The 18,802-nt window shown below is 48.1% G+C and overlaps 6 protein-coding genes across 6 annotated transcripts; all 6 read left to right on the top strand.

Moving 5' to 3' along the window:
* Positions 1-82: 82 nt before the first annotated feature.
* On the top strand, positions 83-2,397 carry BC939DRAFT_395143 (T-complex protein 1 subunit epsilon; the record flags this gene model as incomplete). Its single annotated transcript, XM_051552204.1, has 6 exons — positions 83-190; positions 437-497; positions 615-779; positions 904-1,102; positions 1,216-1,678; positions 1,771-2,397. 6 exons carry the CDS (start codon positions 83-85, stop codon positions 2,395-2,397), a joined length of 1,623 nt encoding a protein of 540 aa, XP_051414216.1.
* A 139-nt stretch (positions 2,398-2,536) lies between these two features.
* Positions 2,537-3,755, top strand: BC939DRAFT_96314 (HAUS augmin-like complex subunit 6 N-terminus-domain-containing protein). Its single transcript, XM_051562025.1, has one exon. It carries the CDS (start codon positions 2,728-2,730, stop codon positions 3,715-3,717), a length of 990 nt encoding a protein of 329 aa, XP_051414215.1. The 5' UTR covers positions 2,537-2,727; the 3' UTR covers positions 3,718-3,755.
* Positions 3,756-4,159: 404 nt separating this feature from the next.
* On the top strand, positions 4,160-8,025 carry BC939DRAFT_96320 (uncharacterized protein). Its single transcript, XM_051562026.1, has 5 exons — positions 4,160-4,429; positions 4,509-4,684; positions 4,769-4,891; positions 4,978-5,345; positions 5,435-8,025. The coding sequence occupies exons 1-5, from the start codon at positions 4,287-4,289 to the stop codon at positions 7,709-7,711; spliced, it is 3,087 nt and encodes a 1,028-aa protein (XP_051414214.1). The 5' UTR covers positions 4,160-4,286; the 3' UTR covers positions 7,712-8,025.
* Positions 8,026-8,808: 783 nt separating this feature from the next.
* On the top strand, positions 8,809-11,509 carry BC939DRAFT_527399 (uncharacterized protein). Its single transcript, XM_051561416.1, has one exon. It carries the CDS (start codon positions 8,947-8,949, stop codon positions 11,020-11,022), a length of 2,076 nt encoding a protein of 691 aa, XP_051414213.1. The 5' UTR covers positions 8,809-8,946; the 3' UTR covers positions 11,023-11,509.
* A 2,371-nt stretch (positions 11,510-13,880) lies between these two features.
* On the top strand, positions 13,881-16,839 carry BC939DRAFT_445951 (ras-like GTP-binding protein RYL2). The gene is made up of 6 exons (XM_051554877.1): positions 13,881-14,342; positions 15,420-15,516; positions 15,676-15,766; positions 15,929-16,031; positions 16,188-16,325; positions 16,455-16,839. The coding sequence occupies exons 1-6, from the start codon at positions 14,294-14,296 to the stop codon at positions 16,625-16,627; spliced, it is 651 nt and encodes a 216-aa protein (XP_051414212.1). The 5' UTR covers positions 13,881-14,293; the 3' UTR covers positions 16,628-16,839.
* Positions 16,840-17,156: 317 nt separating this feature from the next.
* On the top strand, positions 17,157-18,710 carry BC939DRAFT_483647 (hydroxymethylglutaryl-CoA lyase; the record flags this gene model as incomplete). Its single annotated transcript, XM_051559201.1, has 5 exons — positions 17,157-17,202; positions 17,372-17,562; positions 17,725-17,969; positions 18,071-18,323; positions 18,420-18,710. The coding sequence occupies 5 exons, from the start codon at positions 17,157-17,159 to the stop codon at positions 18,708-18,710; spliced, it is 1,026 nt and encodes a 341-aa protein (XP_051414211.1).
* Positions 18,711-18,802: the final 92 nt, after the last annotated feature.

Here is an 18,802-nt window from a genome sequence, read left to right as displayed (position 1 = left end):
CCCCCAAGTAAAACCTGGAACTGGGTTCTCATCATCAACCTTCCATCCCCATCCCTCTCCTTCCATCCAACAACCTCTCAATATGGATGGCATGAACGCGGTCTACGCTCAGGACGAATATGGGAGACCTTTCATCATCCTCAGGGAGCAGCAGAAAAAGTCCAGACTCAGCGGCATCGAGGCGCAAAAGGTACACACACGAGCCTCATCTCCAGGGAACCACTCATCCTGATCAGCTCGCGATATTAAAAATGCCGACGCTTGTCCCACACACGTTCATCAAAGCAACACATTTCAGGAAGATGCTTGGGTGGGAGGAACACCCAAAGTATCGCTGAATTATCGCTGTTCATATTATGGTCATCAGCGAGTTCACGTCAAGTCTGGTCCTCATCTCACCTAGTTTTAAATTCTTTGTACGCTCTCACAACGTTAGTCCCACATCCTAGCTGCCAAGACCATTGCCAACATCATCAAGACTTCACTCGGACCCCGTGGTATGCTATATTCTTGACACAGACATTGCATACGATGTGCAACTGAATTCACAATGGACAATATTGAGCTCCCAGGCTAACTGCTTCGCGATTCTATTTGTCGGGTCACAACAACAGGTCTCGATAAAATCTTGATCTCCCCAGATGGTGAAATCACCGTTACCAACGACGGTGCCACAATCCTTGACCAAATGGATGTTCAGCACCAGATCGGAAAATTGTTGGTCCAACTGTCAAAGTCGCAGGACGATGAGATCGGAGACGGAACTACTGGTGTCGTTGGTATGTGGCAATAATCATTATGACTGCATGGATGATATGGCATTTCCGGGCTATTGACTTTTGTCGCTAAGGTCCCCACTCACTCAATATTTATGTTCGATTTACTTTTTCATGTCCTCTTTAGTCATGGCTGGCGCATTGTTGGAGCAGGCTGAGCATTTGCTGGATCGCGGTATTCACCCTATTCGCATCTCTGATGGATTCGAGCGTGCGTGCAACATCGCTATTACCCATTTGGATTCCATCTCTGACACGGTTGAATTTTCGCGGGAGAACACTGAGAACCTCTACAAGACTGCCAAGACCAGCTTGGGAAGCAAAATGTATGTGCCAATACATCGTGTCCTTTTTTTTTTTTTTCTTTTTTTCTCCCTCTGAGACAGCTCACTTGCGGCACCATACTAATCCCTCTATACTCTCAATATCATCATTCTAGTGTTTCAAAGTGCCATGATCAGTATGCTAGGATTGCAGTGGATGCTGTTCTTCAGGTTGCAGATTTGGAGCGCAGGGACGTCGATTTCGAGTTGATCAAAGTGGACGGCAAGGTCGGAGGATCATTGGCAGATACCGTGTTGGTCAAGGGCGTTGTCATCGACAAAGACTTTTCTCACCCTCAGATGCCTCGTGAAGTCAAGGACGCCAAGATCGCCATTTTGACCTGCGCGTTCGAGCCACCAAAGCCCAAGACCAAGCATAAGCTGGACATCACCTCAGTGGAGGAGTACAAGAAGTTACAGTCGTACGAGAAGGAGAAGTTCGAGCTTATGATCAAGCAGGTCAAGGACACTGGCGCCAACCTCGTCATTTGCCAATGGGGATTCGATGATGAGGCCAACCATTTGCTGATGCAAAACAAGCTTCCAAGTGTCCGCTGGGTCGGTGGTCCCGAGATCGAGGTATGGACGTGACCATTTCTTGGTTTTACAAGTTTTACGACGGTCTCTTCTGTTTTTCTAACAATTTGCGTTTTCATATTTGTATCTGCTAGTTGATTGCAATTGCTACTAATGGACGCATTGTTCCTCGCTTTGAGGACCTCGCTCCTGAGAAACTTGGACACGCTGGGGTTATTCGCGAATTGAGCTTTGGAACAACCAAGGACCGCATGCTTGTCATCGAGGAGTGCGCCAACACCCGCGCTGTCACTGTTTTTGTCCGTGGAGGCAACAAGATGATCATTGACGAGGCCAAGCGCTCGCTTCATGATGCCATTTGTGTCGTCCGCAACCTGGTCAAGGATAACCGTGTGGTCTACGGAGGTGGCGCTGCCGAAATTTCCTGCTCGTTGGCTGTCTCGAAGGCTGCGGACGAGGTGTCGAGCGTGCATCAGTATGCAATGCGTGCCTTTGCTGAGGCGCTTGAGGCCGTTCCCCTTGCCCTCGCTGAGAACTCTGGATTGCCGCCCATTGAGACCTTGGCCGACGTCAAATCGCGTCAGGTGACGGAGAACAACAGTCGACTGGGAGTCGACTGCCTGTACAAGGGCACGAACGATATGAAGGACCAGTTTGTGTACGATCCCCTGATCTCGAAGAGACAGCAGATCCTCCTCGCGACACAGCTCGTCAAGCACATTCTGAAAATAGACGATCTCATCCAGAGCCATATAGAATAAGAATACAGACATATCAATTTCAGTTTGATCAATAATATCCAAAGTGCCGACATGAGTATTCTGATATCTTTCACTAGGAGTCCATCCTGGTTTCGCCCATAACCCGATTTCTTTGGCGCTCGATAAACGTCACGTGCCAGTCGCGTTATGTTGTTTATGTGGAGGTGAAGATACCATGCTGCTGGATCGTCCTCGCTCATCCTCTCCGAAAGCAATTTCATTGACCTCGAACATCCGCTCAGGACCGAGCTTGCGTTGAACCCTCCGCGAGAACATATACTTCAGGACGGCGGAGCCATGTCTCGCGTGCGGCTGCGTCATACCTGAGCAATGTCGACATTCAATCCTCTCAATTCCACCGCTGCCAACACCCAACCGCCGTCATCTTCTCAATATCTTTCGTCGCCGGAGAACATCCGCTCAATATTTTTCACAAACCTCATCCTCCTTGGCGTACAGGAGCATGCTTTAAAGCCCTCATCTGTCTCTTCCCCGCCGACCGATACGCCTCAGGATCTCGCAAGGTCGCGTAATGCTTCGTCTCAAATATCTTCAGGAACATCTCGACCACTAAACCAGCCAGCTCAACCATCAAGGCAACAGCAGCACTTCATCATCAACTCGCGTGGCTATGGAATCAATACTTCAAAACCACTAGAGCTTCACAGGCACGTATTCGCAAGGGGACATCAATCCACTAAGGCTTTGGAGTTTGTGCTTTGGTTTCTATTCACGAGGTTGGATAAGGCACAGGCGCATGATCGATTTAAGGAATGCTGGCCAATCCTGGATCGGCACGACGCAAGGGAGTTCAGGAACGTGGCTTTCAAGTGGTTGGATGAGCTGAGGAAAGAGGGTTGCTTCGGGATCGGGCACAATATCCATCCGTCCAATAACCAGTCCACTGGCCTGGGTCTGCTCTTGCATACGATCAGGAGGAGTTATTTGGATGACTCGATCGGGGACAGGACAGAGCAGCTGGTCCTGGTTCTGTCCACGTATGTGCTTTCACGGGTCGTTATGGAGGAGATTGGGCAATCGCAACATGCTCAAGGGCAGGAGAGAGCGGTTCAAGAGGATGAGGACAGGACGTTGTCGGACCTTGTGAGCCAAGCACCGGAGACTCCGCAGGATGAAGAGACTCTTATGGATATGATCGATTCGCATATTGTAAGGCGATCTCGGTTTTTCCTCCAGAATATGGAGCAGCAGAGAAGTATTCGGCAATCATGGAGTGCTATGAGCAAGGACATGACTGAGAAACTGGAGACTTATACAAAGGAGCTGGTATGTTGTTTTCGCCTGATCATGATTTTTTAAGACACCTTGGTGCGGACTACATAAGGAGCCATTACTGACCTCTTTTTTTTTCTTTTTTTTTTTCCTGGATTTTATAGTCCAGAGTAGAGACAGAGCGCAAGGCATTTCTAGGACAACGGCCAGAGTTCGCGGAACGAATAAACGAGTTGTCTTTGCAGGAGTTGCACATTCTGGAGGATCGCTGGATTGAAAAGATTAATGAGCAGTGGCAGCCGGTTCTTAGTTTAGTGAAGCGTCATGTAGGTCGCACGGAGGTTTTGCAGTCTTTGCTTGATTCGGACTCAGGAACAGGAGACTCGGTTCTGAATGGAGAGGCGTTACAGATGGATATACCTATGACCCTGAGAAACCTTGCTGAGAATGGGAGTATTAAGGTATATACCCAAACGTATCCCATGCATTTTTTTTGATGATAGGGTGCGTGGTAAAGCAGCGGACTAACCTTTTTTTCCACGTAATATTGATAGCTTCCTGGAGGCGTCAAGGTGGACATTGTTGCTATTTTGAAAAGCTGGGAACGCTCTCTACAGATCCTAGGAAGTGAAGGCGTGAGCAAAGTTCCTGGCAGCATGAACAAGGCTCTTCAGCACTCGTCATCACTCGAGTCGCTGTCAAAGAACCATAGCCAGCAACTTGGAAAGATCCAGGAACTGAAGAAGCGGCTCGAGACCAGACTAATGGACACCAACAAGAGGGTGGACAGGTTACGAAGGTAACAACTTTGAAATTTTTCAGCCAGCTGCTGTGGTTGTCAAGAGAGTCTTCTCACAAACGTTGTTGACCATCAATAGGGAGCAGAGTGTCAAACAGCAGCCGTATCGGCGCCTGCTTTCAACAATCGCCATCGGTAATCAAGAAGCTGACCCTATAAACAGCGCATCATCTGTATTGGCGCGTGACGATCGTCAGGATGCAGTCGCCTCTGTAAAGCAGATTTCATCCGCTCTCGCACCTTCCCTTGACAATCGTATGTGGAAACCGCTTTGGACTGGCTGACGCATAGATTGCATGGGCCATGACAACTAACATCTCCATGGATTCATGCAAATAGATCCATCGTCATCGCCAGATCGCATACGTGAGCTCAGGAGCCAGATTTACGATTCAGTGCGCCAGGACAAGGACCGAGAATCAGACTCACATCGCACCCTGCGCCATGCGCTCAAAGACAGAGGTATTTGACCAGCACATCTCTTGAAGTAATACCAAATGCTAATTTTTTCCTGTCGCTAACATGTGTGCGATTACGTTTTATTTTAGGAGCACTGGATATTCTGCTGGTCCAGCCTCCAGTGGTTACTGCTGCCCCCCTAGTGAAACCGCGCTCTCCTATCAGGATAATGTCGCGGACGTTGGAGATGCGCCTTCCTACACCCAAAGTTGTGGACCCTGCCCGGAAATTAGCGCAGTCGGTTGCCAAATTGAAAAGCTCTGTCATTCGGCCCCCACCCAGTATTCTTGCACGTTTGACGGAAAAGCCTCTACAGACATCTACCAGGATAGATGCACCTAATGATTACACGAGCTTGGTAAAGTCTGTAACCAAGCCAGTGCCGGCAGATCTCGTTGTGTCTAGCGACCTACAGAAATCGAGACCTGAAGCCCCGCGTAATTATGCGCGCGATGAGGTAAAGAGATTGTTCATAAAGATTCGCAACCAGTGCTCGGTTTTAGCGGGGAGCCAAGCTGACCAATTTTTTCTCCCATTGATAAATAGATTCTTTCGCATTTTATCCCACCAAAACCCATATTCAGGCAGCGACTTGGTGTTTCGCAAAAGAGGAGGCAGTCATCCGACTTTCAACCTGAGCGCAATCGATCATCTTTGCTCTTTTCGACGCAAAGTCCAGTCCAACGTTCAGATGATGACAATGACTTTGTCCAGCAGAAGGAACTCGTCAATGTATTCAGTGTCGACAGGGAAGCCTCTGAAACACCGCCCAAGAGACGCAGAGCAGAATCGCAGAGTATTTTCGACGAGGACGCAAGCGAGATTCTGAGGACACCATCCAAAAGGCGCAGGGTGGACTCTATAGAGCAGGAGCTCGTCGGTCGAGGTGCCTCCTCCTTTAGGTTCGATATAGAGGTTCCACTCAAAGAAGACGATACCAATCGACCCAGCATGGTGTCGTCATCCTCCGGCAACAAATCAAGCACTGCATCAAAATTGACACTAGAGGATCTCCGGGCCCCGACACCAAAGGCTACCAAGACAAGAGGCCTAGATGATACCATGACGATGCCGATTATGCTACTGCACACGCCTCAGCAGAAGAAACTCTTTCAGATGGAGGCCAGTCAAGTTACGAAGCCTGTCCAGCGCTTTACAGCACTCACACCACCACTCGCAGCGGATGCAAAAGCGGATCGTCCGTTTATATCGCCATTATCCGCTATCAAACGCTCTCCATTCTCGTCATCTATGTTTAGTCGATTTAGGGCAGGGATCGACTTTTCAACAGAAGAAGATCGGCCTGATACAGTAGATTCTGTTTTGTCTGCAATGGAAGGGTCCCCTTCTGCTAATTTTCGAACACCCAACAACAAGAGCCCTTTGCGTCCTGCTAGACCGATGCTCGGTGGAAGGCGTTCTAGGGGCTTAAGCACATCGTCGATTGTGAAGCATCTGTTGACGGGTAACTCAGTTGTACTGGACAGGGTTCGTGGTAATAACAGTGTGACGTCCCATCGTCCTGTCCTTGCCGAGAGTGGATCGATATCAAAGGCAGCAGTGGTCGAGAAGGACGGCAGCGTTTCCAAGACTCAGAACTTCGGTTCACGAAAGACTTTGAAAGAAGCAGAGGCCACCGTTACAAATGTGGGTTCATCTGCAACTACGGCTGCAACATCGACTACAGCTGTGGATCTGAATGCCAGCCGCAACCTTTGGGGTCGACCACCGTCATGGAAACCAAAATCACCGAGGATGATTGACATGGAGAGGAGACGGCAAGCAGATAGGGCGCACCGATCAGCAGCCAGAAGCGTGGGAGCAATGTCGCACTCGTTTGATTCGTTGTCGCAATCGACTCTGAGCTCCCTCAAGGTATCTGTGTATGGTCGACCGAGTATTTCAGCCCCGTCATCGTCGTCAGTGTCTTTCTCTTCGTTGTCTTCGCTTTCGTCAAAGTCTTTTCGTTCGGACTCGAGTCTTGTGTCAGGTCGCCTTCAGGGGGCTATTCTGGAGAAACCATCAGGTCAGGAGGATCAGGCACTGGAGGTCAACAGTGATGATGAAGACGATGATGTGGGTGAGGATGAGGATACACAAGGATTTAGTCCACCACCTGTGTCGCCCATTCGCGAGGTACAATCAGGATCTTTTCCTTTGTTTTCGGCATCGACAATGTCGACAGGCGGACAGAAGACAACGCGGCCATTTAATTTTTTTTCCAAATCTGGACGGGAAGTCGGAGATGCCTCCATGATGGATAAGGTTGTTGGTTCCATGGGACATATGGCACAGGATGATGAGCAAAGCAGGAAATCACAGAACCGTCCACTCAAACAACAACAACAACAACAACAACAACAACAACAACAACAACAACAAGAACAAGAACAAGAACAAGAACAAGAGCAAGGACAAAAGAACAAAAAAGACGAGAAAGAAGAGTCGGACAGGAAGCATGTTCTGGATCAGGCGATGCCTGAGGACGAATATGTGTTTCGCGGTCAAGATGAGGATGACACGATCCTGAATTCAGCGCTGCAGTTGATTTTTGATGGGGATAAGAGAAAGGATACTGCGGGGCGGAACAGAGATAGTGTTCAGGATCAGGATCGAGGGCGAATGAATAGAACAGGAGCAGGAGGTGTTGGGGGTGGTGATAGAAGGCGTGGATTGAATTCTTTGAGGGCGTCTAAAGGACAGCAGAAGAACGCAGGCGAAGAAGGAGGAGGTGGTGGTGGAGGGCTGTTCGACGAGATGATGCCGGAGAGTCTTGATCCGGATGAAGTATTATGGGAGAACACGGAGATCTTTTCTTCTTAGCTGTACCTCGTTCTTTTTTGTTAATATTGATACTACTGTAATTCTAGACTCATGTGTATGTGTGGAATGTACGAATAGGAGGGGCTCTTCGTTGAGTGTGCCTTTTTTTTTTTTTTTTTTTTTTTTTGGTTGTTGTTGTTGCCACCAATTCACTATGGAAAAAGAACAAATGAGATCCGCGGATCAAGACGCGTCAAAGAAAACTCCGCGGTACATGTGGATCGTTCCTGTCGCTGTGTGCTCACGTTCTTTTCTTTTCTCGGATGGCAGGTGGCCTCCATCGTTCTGCTCTTGACGAAAGAAATTGAGAACAGAGGAGCGTTTTTTTATTTTTTGCTTCTGTCCAAGGCATATACAAACATCCACTTATCCACTCACCCCAGTGTGCACCCATGCAAACTGTGCGCTCCCAAATAGGGCTAACGGATGCTGTTTAGGGCAGATAAAGTAGCGGAGTCTAGGCGCAATGACCACCTGATGGTGGGGGCAACAGAGACGGATTTCGAACCCAGCGTCCGATTGCTTATTTCGAGGGAATGGCGGGGGGATAAGCTAACTGTGGGCTGTTATCTCTGACACATCAATTCGCATCCATGTTGCAGTGGGACCGCTGAGGTATTTGAGGACATTTGAGAGTGTGCCGTGGTTTTAGATTAGTGGGCTGGAGAAACATAGACTGCATGGACGACTTAAGTTGAATGGGGGATATCACTGGTCTCGAACGGAGAAAAAAAAAAAAGAAAAAAAAAAAACGCGCGCTCTCTGCTCTTTTTGAAGCGGTGCTGTCCCTCCTGCAAAAATAGACGGACACTCCATCCATTCAGCACTCGCATTCATATCACATTTCATATCATAACATATCCCTCCTATCCTATCATTCATTCATACAACCAACCAACAAACAAACAAAACGAGACATCACACAAGAACGCACCAAACGCACCAAACGCACCATTGACGCTCCTCTTCTTCTCTCCTCCTTTTTACCCAACACTCCGCTTCACCCCATCCCTTCTTCTTCTTCTTCTTCTTCTTCTTGTTCTTCTTCCTTCTTATCCTTCCTTCCCCACATTCTTCTTTCCTTTGCTCTCTTCACTCCCCTCACTCCCTTCACTCCCTTCACTCCCTTCACTCCCTTTACGCTCTTCACGCTCCCCACCCTTTCACTCCCAAGCTGTCCCAACTACTACCACTTCCCACTCCACTGCACTGCACTCATCCCCGCACTGCACACAATGCTATTCACACAACGAGCAACCCTCGATGTCCTCGACTCGTTCAAGGACATGCGACTCGATACCAACAACAACAACAACAACAGCAACAACACTAACACCGCCAGGCGGCCGACCTTTAGCACCTTCACTCGGCTCGCCAGAGCTCCCCCTCTCTACTCCTCCCTCTCCTCCCCCTCCCCCACCTCCACTCCTTCCTTTTCCTCGAAACCCACAGAGTCAGACTCGATCGCCTCCACCTACAGCGACAGTAATACCTCCACAAAGGGTCCTCACTGCTTCATACCCACACCTCCTGCACTGAATGACGCTTCTCAGCCAGACTACTTCAAGGCCTTGCCAGCATGCGATTCCACCCACTCGTACTCGGCCCTCAAACACTGTGATCGAAAGGATCTCCAGGATCTCTCCGCGCCCTTGTTCCCTCAGGGCGATAGTCTAGACAGTAACCCGTCCTTGTCTTCTGCCTCGCCTTTGTCTTTGACGTCCAAACCGGTTCCTTTCAAGCCGTCTTTTACCAGGATCACCGTATCAAGCAGGAGTGACAGAGGTAGTGCCAGTAACAGTTCTCTGACAAGCAGCAGTAGCAGCAGTAGCAGTGATAAGCTGGGCGATACTGGAAGGCGGTATAGCAACAGCAGGAACCAGGCTGGCCCGATCAGTTACGGTGCATCGTCACTATTACAGGACAAAATGTCATCGCCATCACCAACCTTATCCTCGCCTTCGTTCTATATTCCGCCACCGTCACTGCCGTCAGTCCATCCACTCTCGCTCTCGCTCTCCGTCCCAGTCTCCGTCCCAGCCTCGAACTCGGTGCCCCCCTCGGCAGTGCCCTCCCTCTCCTCGGCCTCGTCAACGTGCTCGTCTGCCTCCTCCTCTGCGTCATCGTCGGCGTCATCGTCCTCACCGCCCATGTCGCGGTTTGTGTTCCCGACGGTTGATCGAAAGGACTGGTGGTCAGGTCTCGGCCTGGCTGAGACGCCCGCAGACGAAGAAGAAGACCGGTCAGGACCCAGCCTCGGACCCCATGTCACGACTGACCTCATATCAGGATCAGGATCAGGATCAGGATTGGGATCAGGAACAGGGTCGTACCAGCTGCTCACGATGACAGACAAGACATCGAGTGTCAGTCCTTTGTCTCAAAAGTTTTATCGCAACAAGCCATTGAATACAATCGAAATTCAAGGAAACGACCGGTTGTCGGCTGTGGATAGGGACGAGCAGGAATGTGGCAACAACAGGAACAACAAGAAGAAGGGTTTTTCGGCGGATTGGCTCTTAAATGGATATGAGACAGCTCTGCCACCCAAAAAACAAGGATTCCAGCAGGTCAGCAAGCCCAAAGCCTTTTTCCAGCCAAAGACGCGAGAGCCTTCACCGCCCCCGGTGTTGACGGGATTCTGTTCGATCAAGGATCTTGGACCAATCAAGGCGAGTGGGGAGCCATCGCCGCAGGATTTTCTGGGAGAGGCAGATTTACCGTATCCGCTACCGACGTCATTGCAGGAGCGCCAGACGAGGCAGCGCAAGCGGGCGGAGCAGTTGAGACAGCTGAAGATTCGGGAGGAGGGTGAGGCGAGGGAGAACTGGAGAAGGGTGAGGAGGCGAAGGGCATCGTTCACGGGTGGGATAGGGATGCATTCGAGCCTGAGTTCGTCTCCGATGTCGACAGTGTCGCCGGCGGTGATGGGAGCTTCTTTGCCCACGAGATCGCTCTCGATGTCTCTGTCGTCTTCACCCTCGTTCTCACGGTCGCTTTCACGGCTACCCTTAGTGTCGCTGTCGTCTCCTTTGTCCACAAAGACGAATAGTCATCCGAGGCTAGGAAACCAGTTGAAGCGGTGTCCTTCTTCGCCGGTAAAGAGTGCGACTGCAAGGAAACCGAGGCGGTGTGTGGGGTTTGATCTGAGGAGGACAAAGGTGTTTGAGTATGAGGCGGGCGAGGAGGTATGTCTGTCGAGGCCATCTTCTCCGGTGCAGAGGGAGGATGGGGAGAAGGGATACTTTGATCTGCGTCCTAGATCGTGTTTGAGGCGTCATGATGAGGAGGAGGATGAGGAGGAGGATTAGACCCCCCCCCATGCACATTCCATTCATCCGCTCGTGCGCCCCCAATGCGCCCCCAAATAATAAAACAGAAAAAAAGTAGACGGATTTGCAAGGATGCTTTCTTTTCCTTTTTTTTCTAACACTCCATTACAGAAAAAAAAATGGTTTTCGTATCCTGTAATCAAATTCGATGATATCGTTATCTTATGTTCCTGTGCAGGGCCGGAATTATGGTTGGAGGATTTTTATTTGCAAAGATATCATATCTATTGGCGATATACTACATACAGACAGACGCTCGACAGAGGAGAAAAACACATTTGGGGGAAGTGAAAAAAGAAGGAAAAAAAGGTAAAAACCAAATCAGGCCGTGAGGAATCAAACCCCAATCCAATGCACAACAAACAACGGATTGACCATTGGCTTTTTGCACAGAGGACCATAGTCAATGTTAACCTTTGAATATTTGGAATATTTGGATTTTTTTTTTTTTTTGAAAGAAATGTAGAAATGTAGGAAAGTTATGACCAAGGTGAAGATCATCTTGCAAGGGAGAAGCAAGAGATTTCAAGTTATGGCATAGCTAGCATCCCCTGGGATTGAGCTCTCGGCCACCATGTCTAGTGAATTGGTTTCGCTATAGAGTGAGTTTTTTTTTTTTTTTTTTTGAGGGTGCAAAGAAAGGTTCCTCGACATAGGGGGGTTGCATGGAGGAGGGGAGAGAAGGTGTGACAAGAAGGGCAAAAATTATGCAGGACGAGGGAAATTCATCATCGGCATGCATTAGGGACAGTATGATGCTCGGATACTTTATTAGCGGCAATGCCTTTTTTTTTTTTTTTTTTTTTGAAGCCAACTGGATACAAACAGACATCTGGTGGATCTTGAAGGAGAGTAGGGATCGAGGAGGAGGAAGGAGGAGAGAATAAAGAGAAGGAAGGTGAGAAATGTTCTCTTAATAAACAAGAGGGTAGATGTTTTCCAAAGGGGCTTGGTGGCACACCTCAGCTCCACACTAGACTTGTCGAACCTTTTGTAATCAGGAAAAGGGTTCCTAACCGTGCTGCAATGGTTTCGTGGGATCCGCCTCCAAAACAGCAAGGATGGCCGGAATCATACTATCGTCCGCACGCGTTTCGACTAGCGATAAATTCCTGGATCTTTTTGAAGCGCCATTTCCTTTGGGCTTGCTTGGGAACGGTGTCTTGATAGGAAGCGTGATTTTGGCTAGTTCCTGATTAAGGAATAGACTACTCTACCCTATTGCAATTAGAGATGTGAAAAGCTCCATGAGCCCTTCAAGCGTTTCTATCCGTCCCCTGGATCTCGTCTGCACCTTGGTCCGTCCCTGCAAACTGGACGTCGTTGACAGACCCCCACACGCATGAACTACACAAACGAAAGCCTTGAAAATACATAGTTTCGTTAGCCCTGTTTCCTTGTAGACGAGGGGGAAGAGTTGTTCGTTCTGGCATATTTCTCTTTGATTGCAATCAAACTATCAGCTCTGAGTATGCGTAAGAACGCGCTAAACCAATAAACACCATTGGTGCACTTCTTCGTTCATCGTTGCTTGATAATTTCATCAAACTTTTTTCTTTTCTTTTCTTCCGAGTTTGCTGTGTTATCTGTATATGCGCGAGCATGTAAGCGTTGCGCGAATGGAAATCCGTGTGTCTCCTCGCGTGGTATATATTTTTTTTCTTGTACCGTAATGCTAGTCTAGGGTGGCTACGCCGAATGAATAGATGGGCACTACTGCGTGGTACAACCGTGGCTACATAGTGTTCTTTTTTTTTTCTTAACGACGCGATCCGAACGACGCGTTCGCCGTATGTGGTTGCACTCATTTTCTAGAAAAAAAAAAAAAAAAAACTGAAAATAACCATTGAAACGGCGCTTCGATGTGGTTTTGTGTTGCTGGCTAGTTTTTGCTAGCTCTAAACTGAGATGTCGTAGACTTCTTTACGCTTTGCGGACTCGGTTTTTTTTCGTATCCGCTTTTGTGATGATTTAATTCCAACAGAGGTAGATGAAAGGATTGAGCCTGAGTACAATATGAAAAATAATTCAAGGTGAACAACCACATCATCGCCATCATAAAAAAAATTGGAGCGCCGAACCAAGAGTGCTAGGGATGGAAAGGCAGGCAAGGGAGAGGGGAACGGAGGAATAGTGAAATAGATGGGCGTCAACGTATACTACAGGAGCAATACCTTCTTCTTCAGGCCAAGGAGATGAAGAGATGAATGATGTTATTTTGTTGTTGTTTGCTCAAGATCCGTCTTCTCCAAATCAATCGGGAACCATATAGCGGTTATAGCGGTGGTAGTGTTTCTTTTTATTTCAAGCACCGAGCAAGCCAAGCGCGAGAGCAGCAGAGAGCACAGAGCACAGAGCACAAAATAATGGAAACATTCAAGTGGGTGTTGCGCGTCGAACGTCAAATGTACCTGAAGCCCAGTTTTTTTTTTTTGTATGCCCGATATTGGCTGAATGAATGGTGCTCACAAGAAATGGTATGAAAGACAATCGCGTCCTTTGTCCCATGGTTCCCAACAACATGTGTCTGCATCTGTGCCTGTGTAGCAGAAAAAAAGGGCGCGAAAACTTATGTGGATTGGTGGATCAGGGAGAAAATGGGCCGCAGTGGGTGCAGCAACAATTCAGGAATCAGGAACCAGGAGCCAAGAACTGGTAGGAGACATGCAAGATATCTGTGATGAGGACGACCGGGTACGCTAGATTAGTGGCGGTGCCGTGGGTGCGCTGGGATGCTCTTAGAACTCTTAAAAGGGTCGAGAGCATAGCCGAACGGAAGGAGTCCTTGACATCATCGGCTCCCATCCACACACAAATACAACTTGAGGACATCCAAACAGGCCTTGCAGCGCACTAAGAATCAGCCCTATTGCACCTTTTTTGTTATTTCATTTTGGTGCTATCCCTCCTATTTTTCTTTATTTTCTTTTTTTTCCTTCTATTTGCCTTGTCCTCACACCTCATTCAAATCCCCCATTCCTCTGCGCGCGCTCTCTCTATCTTCATTCATTCATTCATTCTTGGCATCATCCTTCTCTTCTCTCCGTCATCGGCACTCGCTCCTCTCCCTTTGTCACAGACCACGTTCTTTCTCTCTTTAAAAACAGCTTTTCAGCTCCTGTTCCTGGCTCAGCTTATCTTCCTCTCGACTCTTCTCACACTTCAAGGAACACTCTACATCCTCTGCCAACACACTATCCTCACCTCGTTCTCTTCTCTCTTCATCTTTTTCGCTCTTCACTCTTTCACAATGTACTCGTCGCTATTGGAGGCTAAGGTCGTTATCCTCGGTAGCCAAGGTAATAACTAAGAAAAAAATCGGATGCAGTACTTGCACACGCCTCCTTGTGGAGTGAGGTGGAGTGAAGCACAAGGGCGGGAAAGAAGAAACACCTCCACAACACAATATATACAACATATTCGCACAGGAGAATCCGGCTTCCATCACGCACCCCTTGTTACCTCCTCCACCTGGAACACGAACAAATAACCGGAACCTGTGACTGGACAGAGCTCCTGAGAAGCCAGCCAACCAATGCCTAGTACACAAAAAAACAGCCAAACAGCAACAGGACGCGTTGGGTCTGTGTGTTTATGTGCTCGGCTCTTCACTACCCTGCTCACCTTTGGAATAGGAGCAAAACGTCTAGCAAAGACAGAGAAAGAGAAAGAGAAAGAAAAAGGGGGAATGGGCTGGGTTAGACTAAGCGAGGTGAGCGGGTACTTGCGCCGTTTCTACTCTTCCATCGATTGTCGTCCGTCACACCAATATCCTACATAGCCTGCGGCTCTATTATTTTTTATTTTCTACTTGCCGTGCTTTATTGCCATTAAAACTTTGCCGTCTGTTTAGATTGGGGGGGGGGGGAGGGGGGCCTTGTTTCCTTTGGACAATCGATGCTTTGAGGTCTGCTTACTTGGGATGCCGTTGTCGATTTCTATTGCTTCTTTTGTTTTCGTCAAGCGGATAGAGGAACTGGAAGGGGGGGGGGGGGTTCTTGATTAGGTGGTTCATGCCCTCAGAGGAGAGTCTACAAAAAAAAACAATCATGCATGACGATGATATAACCCTTTCGGGGTTTACTGTCATTTCGACTCGGCCCTGACTCGGACGGGATAATGGCGACAGTCGGTCGCAATAGCAGCAGCAACGACAATAATAGTAATCCCGGCGGCGCTAGCACCACTACCACGGACAGATTACAAGCAATGACAGCCGACTGGATGCACTTTTGTGCTTCTTCAGGATATCTCTCCTTGTCGACATCTTCTACAGACCTGGGATATAAAAGTGTCCTCGTCTCAGGATACTTTGGTTATATAAGAAGTGAATGTGTTGCTAACCCATTGTTTGCTGCTATTGTTTTATCTGATAGGTGTCGGAAAGACGTCGCTCGTTGTCCGATATGTCCAGAAAACGTTCTCTCTCAACTGTACATCGACCATCGGGGCATCCTTCATGACAAAGAAACTGTACGAAAAAATTCTCCTTGAGTCAAACGTCGATTCTTTTATGTCCAAGCGCTTTTAACGGGAGTGCACGACCTGGACGACCTCCGTACTACACTGGATGAGATATGAATGGCGCTAAACCCTAACGGAATTTGCTGTTGGTTTCATGGTCACCTTTAGAGTTGTGGACAATTGTAAAGTACGACTCCAAATCTGGGACACGGCTGGTCAGGAACGCTTCAGATCAATGGCACCAATGTACTACCGTGGGGTAAGTCGATTACTTTACCGCTATTTCCGAATGCAAGCAAAAAAAAAAAAAGGAATCTCGTGCTTACAATTTGGTCCGCATGGCATTCCATCCTGAGACAAGATGCTTTTTCGATGGATTACGATATCTAACCTTGTGTGGTTTTTCTTTTTGCTCTTCTAGGCCAATGCTGCTATTTTAGTATATGACATTACATCGGAGGAATCTTTCCGGGATATGAACTCGTGGGTGGAGGAGTTGCGCAAGAATATGACCGAAGACTTGAGTAAGCACCCCGAGATCGATATCTTTTTTTTTTTTTTTTTTTTTTTTTGTGTGTGTGTATGTGTCTCATAAGGATACTGAACCCATCATGAAGAAATATTCCTTTCTGACCCATTCTTTATATTTTTTCTTTCTTACTACTTTTTATTGGAAATAGTCATTCACGTAGTTGGAAATAAGCTGGACTTGGCTCCGACAAAGAGAGCCATTCCCCTGTCGCGCACGGAAGAATATGTAGCAAAGACATTGGGTGAGGATTTCTCAGTGCACGAAGTATCGGCCAAGGACGACGACGGTATGTTGAGCATTACGCGATGTGTATTTGGCAGCGGACCAATCTTTTTTTGTTTTGCTTTACCCTTTCCATGACTTGCGGATGTATCGCTGACATCTTTTGTATTCTGATTATCTACTTGATATATAGGCATTGAGGACTTGTTCCTGCAGATTACACGAAAGCTGGTGGAGAAGAAACAGGAAATTGAGCGGATCAAGAGAATCAATGCAGAGAATGCGATTACGCTGCAGCAGCTGGAGGACGAGCGACTCCAGCAGGCACAGACGGCGAGTAACAGTAGCGTCTGCTGTGGGATATAAAGAGAACAAACGACCGAGAGGGGATTCGCCTTTTCAATCCACAAAAAAAAAAAGAAAGAACGCACCAAACATGACTTTGAAGTGTGTTTTTTTGTTTTGTTTTTTTGTTTTTTGTTTTTTTCGTCGTTGTGATTCCATTCGGGGAATCCGACAAAATAAAATGAACCACCCATATACTATATTGATATCAAGAGGTGGATGTCGTGTCATCGATTAGGAGAAGAAAGCAAGAAGAAAAAAAAAGAAGCGCAAAGGTGAAGGTGAAGAGAAAGGTCGTGTTTGTGCTCCTTGGGTGCGACGACGATCACGACTTTGCCAAATAGAGACATAGGCTGTGGCCCGCCCCGCCCCAAATGTCAGGTCCCTTTGACCCCGGACTGCCTTCGATGTGTGGGGTAAAGTCACAAACACAATTCTTCCCACGGTTGCCTTATAAGCGCGTCACTGTTCTTTCTTTCCCCTCTCTCCTCTCTTCTTCATCCCTGACCCATCGCTCTCTTCTCCCCGCCCCATTCGACCTTTCATCACCATGAACTTCCGCTCGACATCCAGGATCGCCATCAACCTCACCCGGGGTGCATTCCAACAGTCTTTCAGGCGCAACCTGAACGTACGCAAACGCACTTTGATTCATTCATCTCTGGGCTGATTTGAAATCCATCCTCATCCTCTCGTTCCATCTCTCGCTGACCTGGACTCCTTCTTTCCTCTCTTCTCGTGCGCCACTACTCTGATAGACATCAGCTGCTGCACCCGCTGCGAGCCTGTCGTCAAAGTTTGTCAAGATCGTCGAGGTCGGGCCTCGTGATGGTCTTCAGAATGAAAAGTCGGTCATTCCGGCCGAGACCAAGATCGAGTTCATCAACCGTCTCTCCGACACTGGACTCTCCGTCGTCGAGGCCACCAGCTTTGTCTCCCCAAAGTGGGTTCCCCAGGTAAAAAAAGAAAGCCAATCGCTATTTTTTTATTATTATTATTTTTCTTGTCTTCTGCCTCACAGATCAACATACGCTGCGCCTTGGTCGCTTTGCTTACTAAAACATGGACCCATTTATTTATTTTATTTATTTTTTCGTTCTAACTTGACTGGGTCCTAGATGGGAGACGCTAAGAAGGTGATTACGTCGATCAAGCACAAGGACGGCGTCAGTTATCCTTGCCTGACCCCTAATATCAAGGGTTTGGATGCCGCCATTGAAGCGGGTGTTAAGGAGGTAGCCGTCTTCTTGGCGGCCTCGGAATCATTCAGCAAAAAGAACATCAACTGCACAATCGAGGAGAGCTTTGAGAGAGTCAAGCCATTGATCGCTAAGGCTAAGGAACACGGAATCCTGGTTCGCGGGTAAGGAATGAGATTCTTGGCGAAGAAGGGTTTATATTGCATATTGTCACTTTACCACGACATTTCTAACCCATGCGTCGCATTGTTTTTGTTTTTATTAGATATGTCTCTTGCGTGGTAGGATGTCCCTATGAGGGCCCGATCTCACCAAAGAAGGTGGCCGAGGTATCAAAGAAGCTGTATGAAATGGGATGCTATGAGATCTCATTGGGCGATACCATTGGAGTTGGCACACCTGGTACCTTCCAGGACCTGCTCGAGGCGGTCTCGCAGGGTGTGCCTGTAAAGGCTCTCGCTGTTCATTGCCACGATACCTATGGCCAGGCCCTCGCCAATATCCACTGTGCTCTTGATGTACGTGTTCAGTCTTTGGTTCATCTCTATTGCTATTATGTATCAATGCCCGAATTAATTCTAAAATGGACTTTTTTTTTATACCTTTTTCAATAGATGGGCGTTCGTGTGGTGGATAGTTCGATGGCAGGATTGGGTGGATGTCCCTATGCGCCTGGAGCGTCTGGAAATGTGGCGACGGAGGATGTGGTGTACATGTTGCAGGGCATGCAATACGAGACCGGAGTGGATTTGAAGAAGGCAATCGACACTGGAAACTGGATCGCGGAGCGTTTGGGGAAGGCAAATGGATCGAAGGCTGCGAGGGCGCTCACCTTGAAAGCTCTTTCGGCCGCGGCCGCTGCTTGTCCACCCACTCCCGAATCCCCCGTCAAGAGTAAACTGTAGAGACCTTGGTGGCGACGAACATCGTAGACGATTGCTATCTATACTGGAATAATACACCCTTCTCTTTTCTCTCCTCTTTCATTCGAAGATCA

The sequence above is a fragment of the Gamsiella multidivaricata genome (genome assembly GCF_025024155.1).
Source record: "Gamsiella multidivaricata strain RSA 2152 chromosome Unknown BC939scaffold_19, whole genome shotgun sequence".
Lineage (NCBI taxonomy): Eukaryota > Fungi > Mortierellomycota > Mortierellomycetes > Mortierellales > Mortierellaceae > Gamsiella > Gamsiella multidivaricata.
Note: the sequence above shows the minus strand (reverse complement) of the source record. Positions and strands in the feature narration are given on the sequence as shown.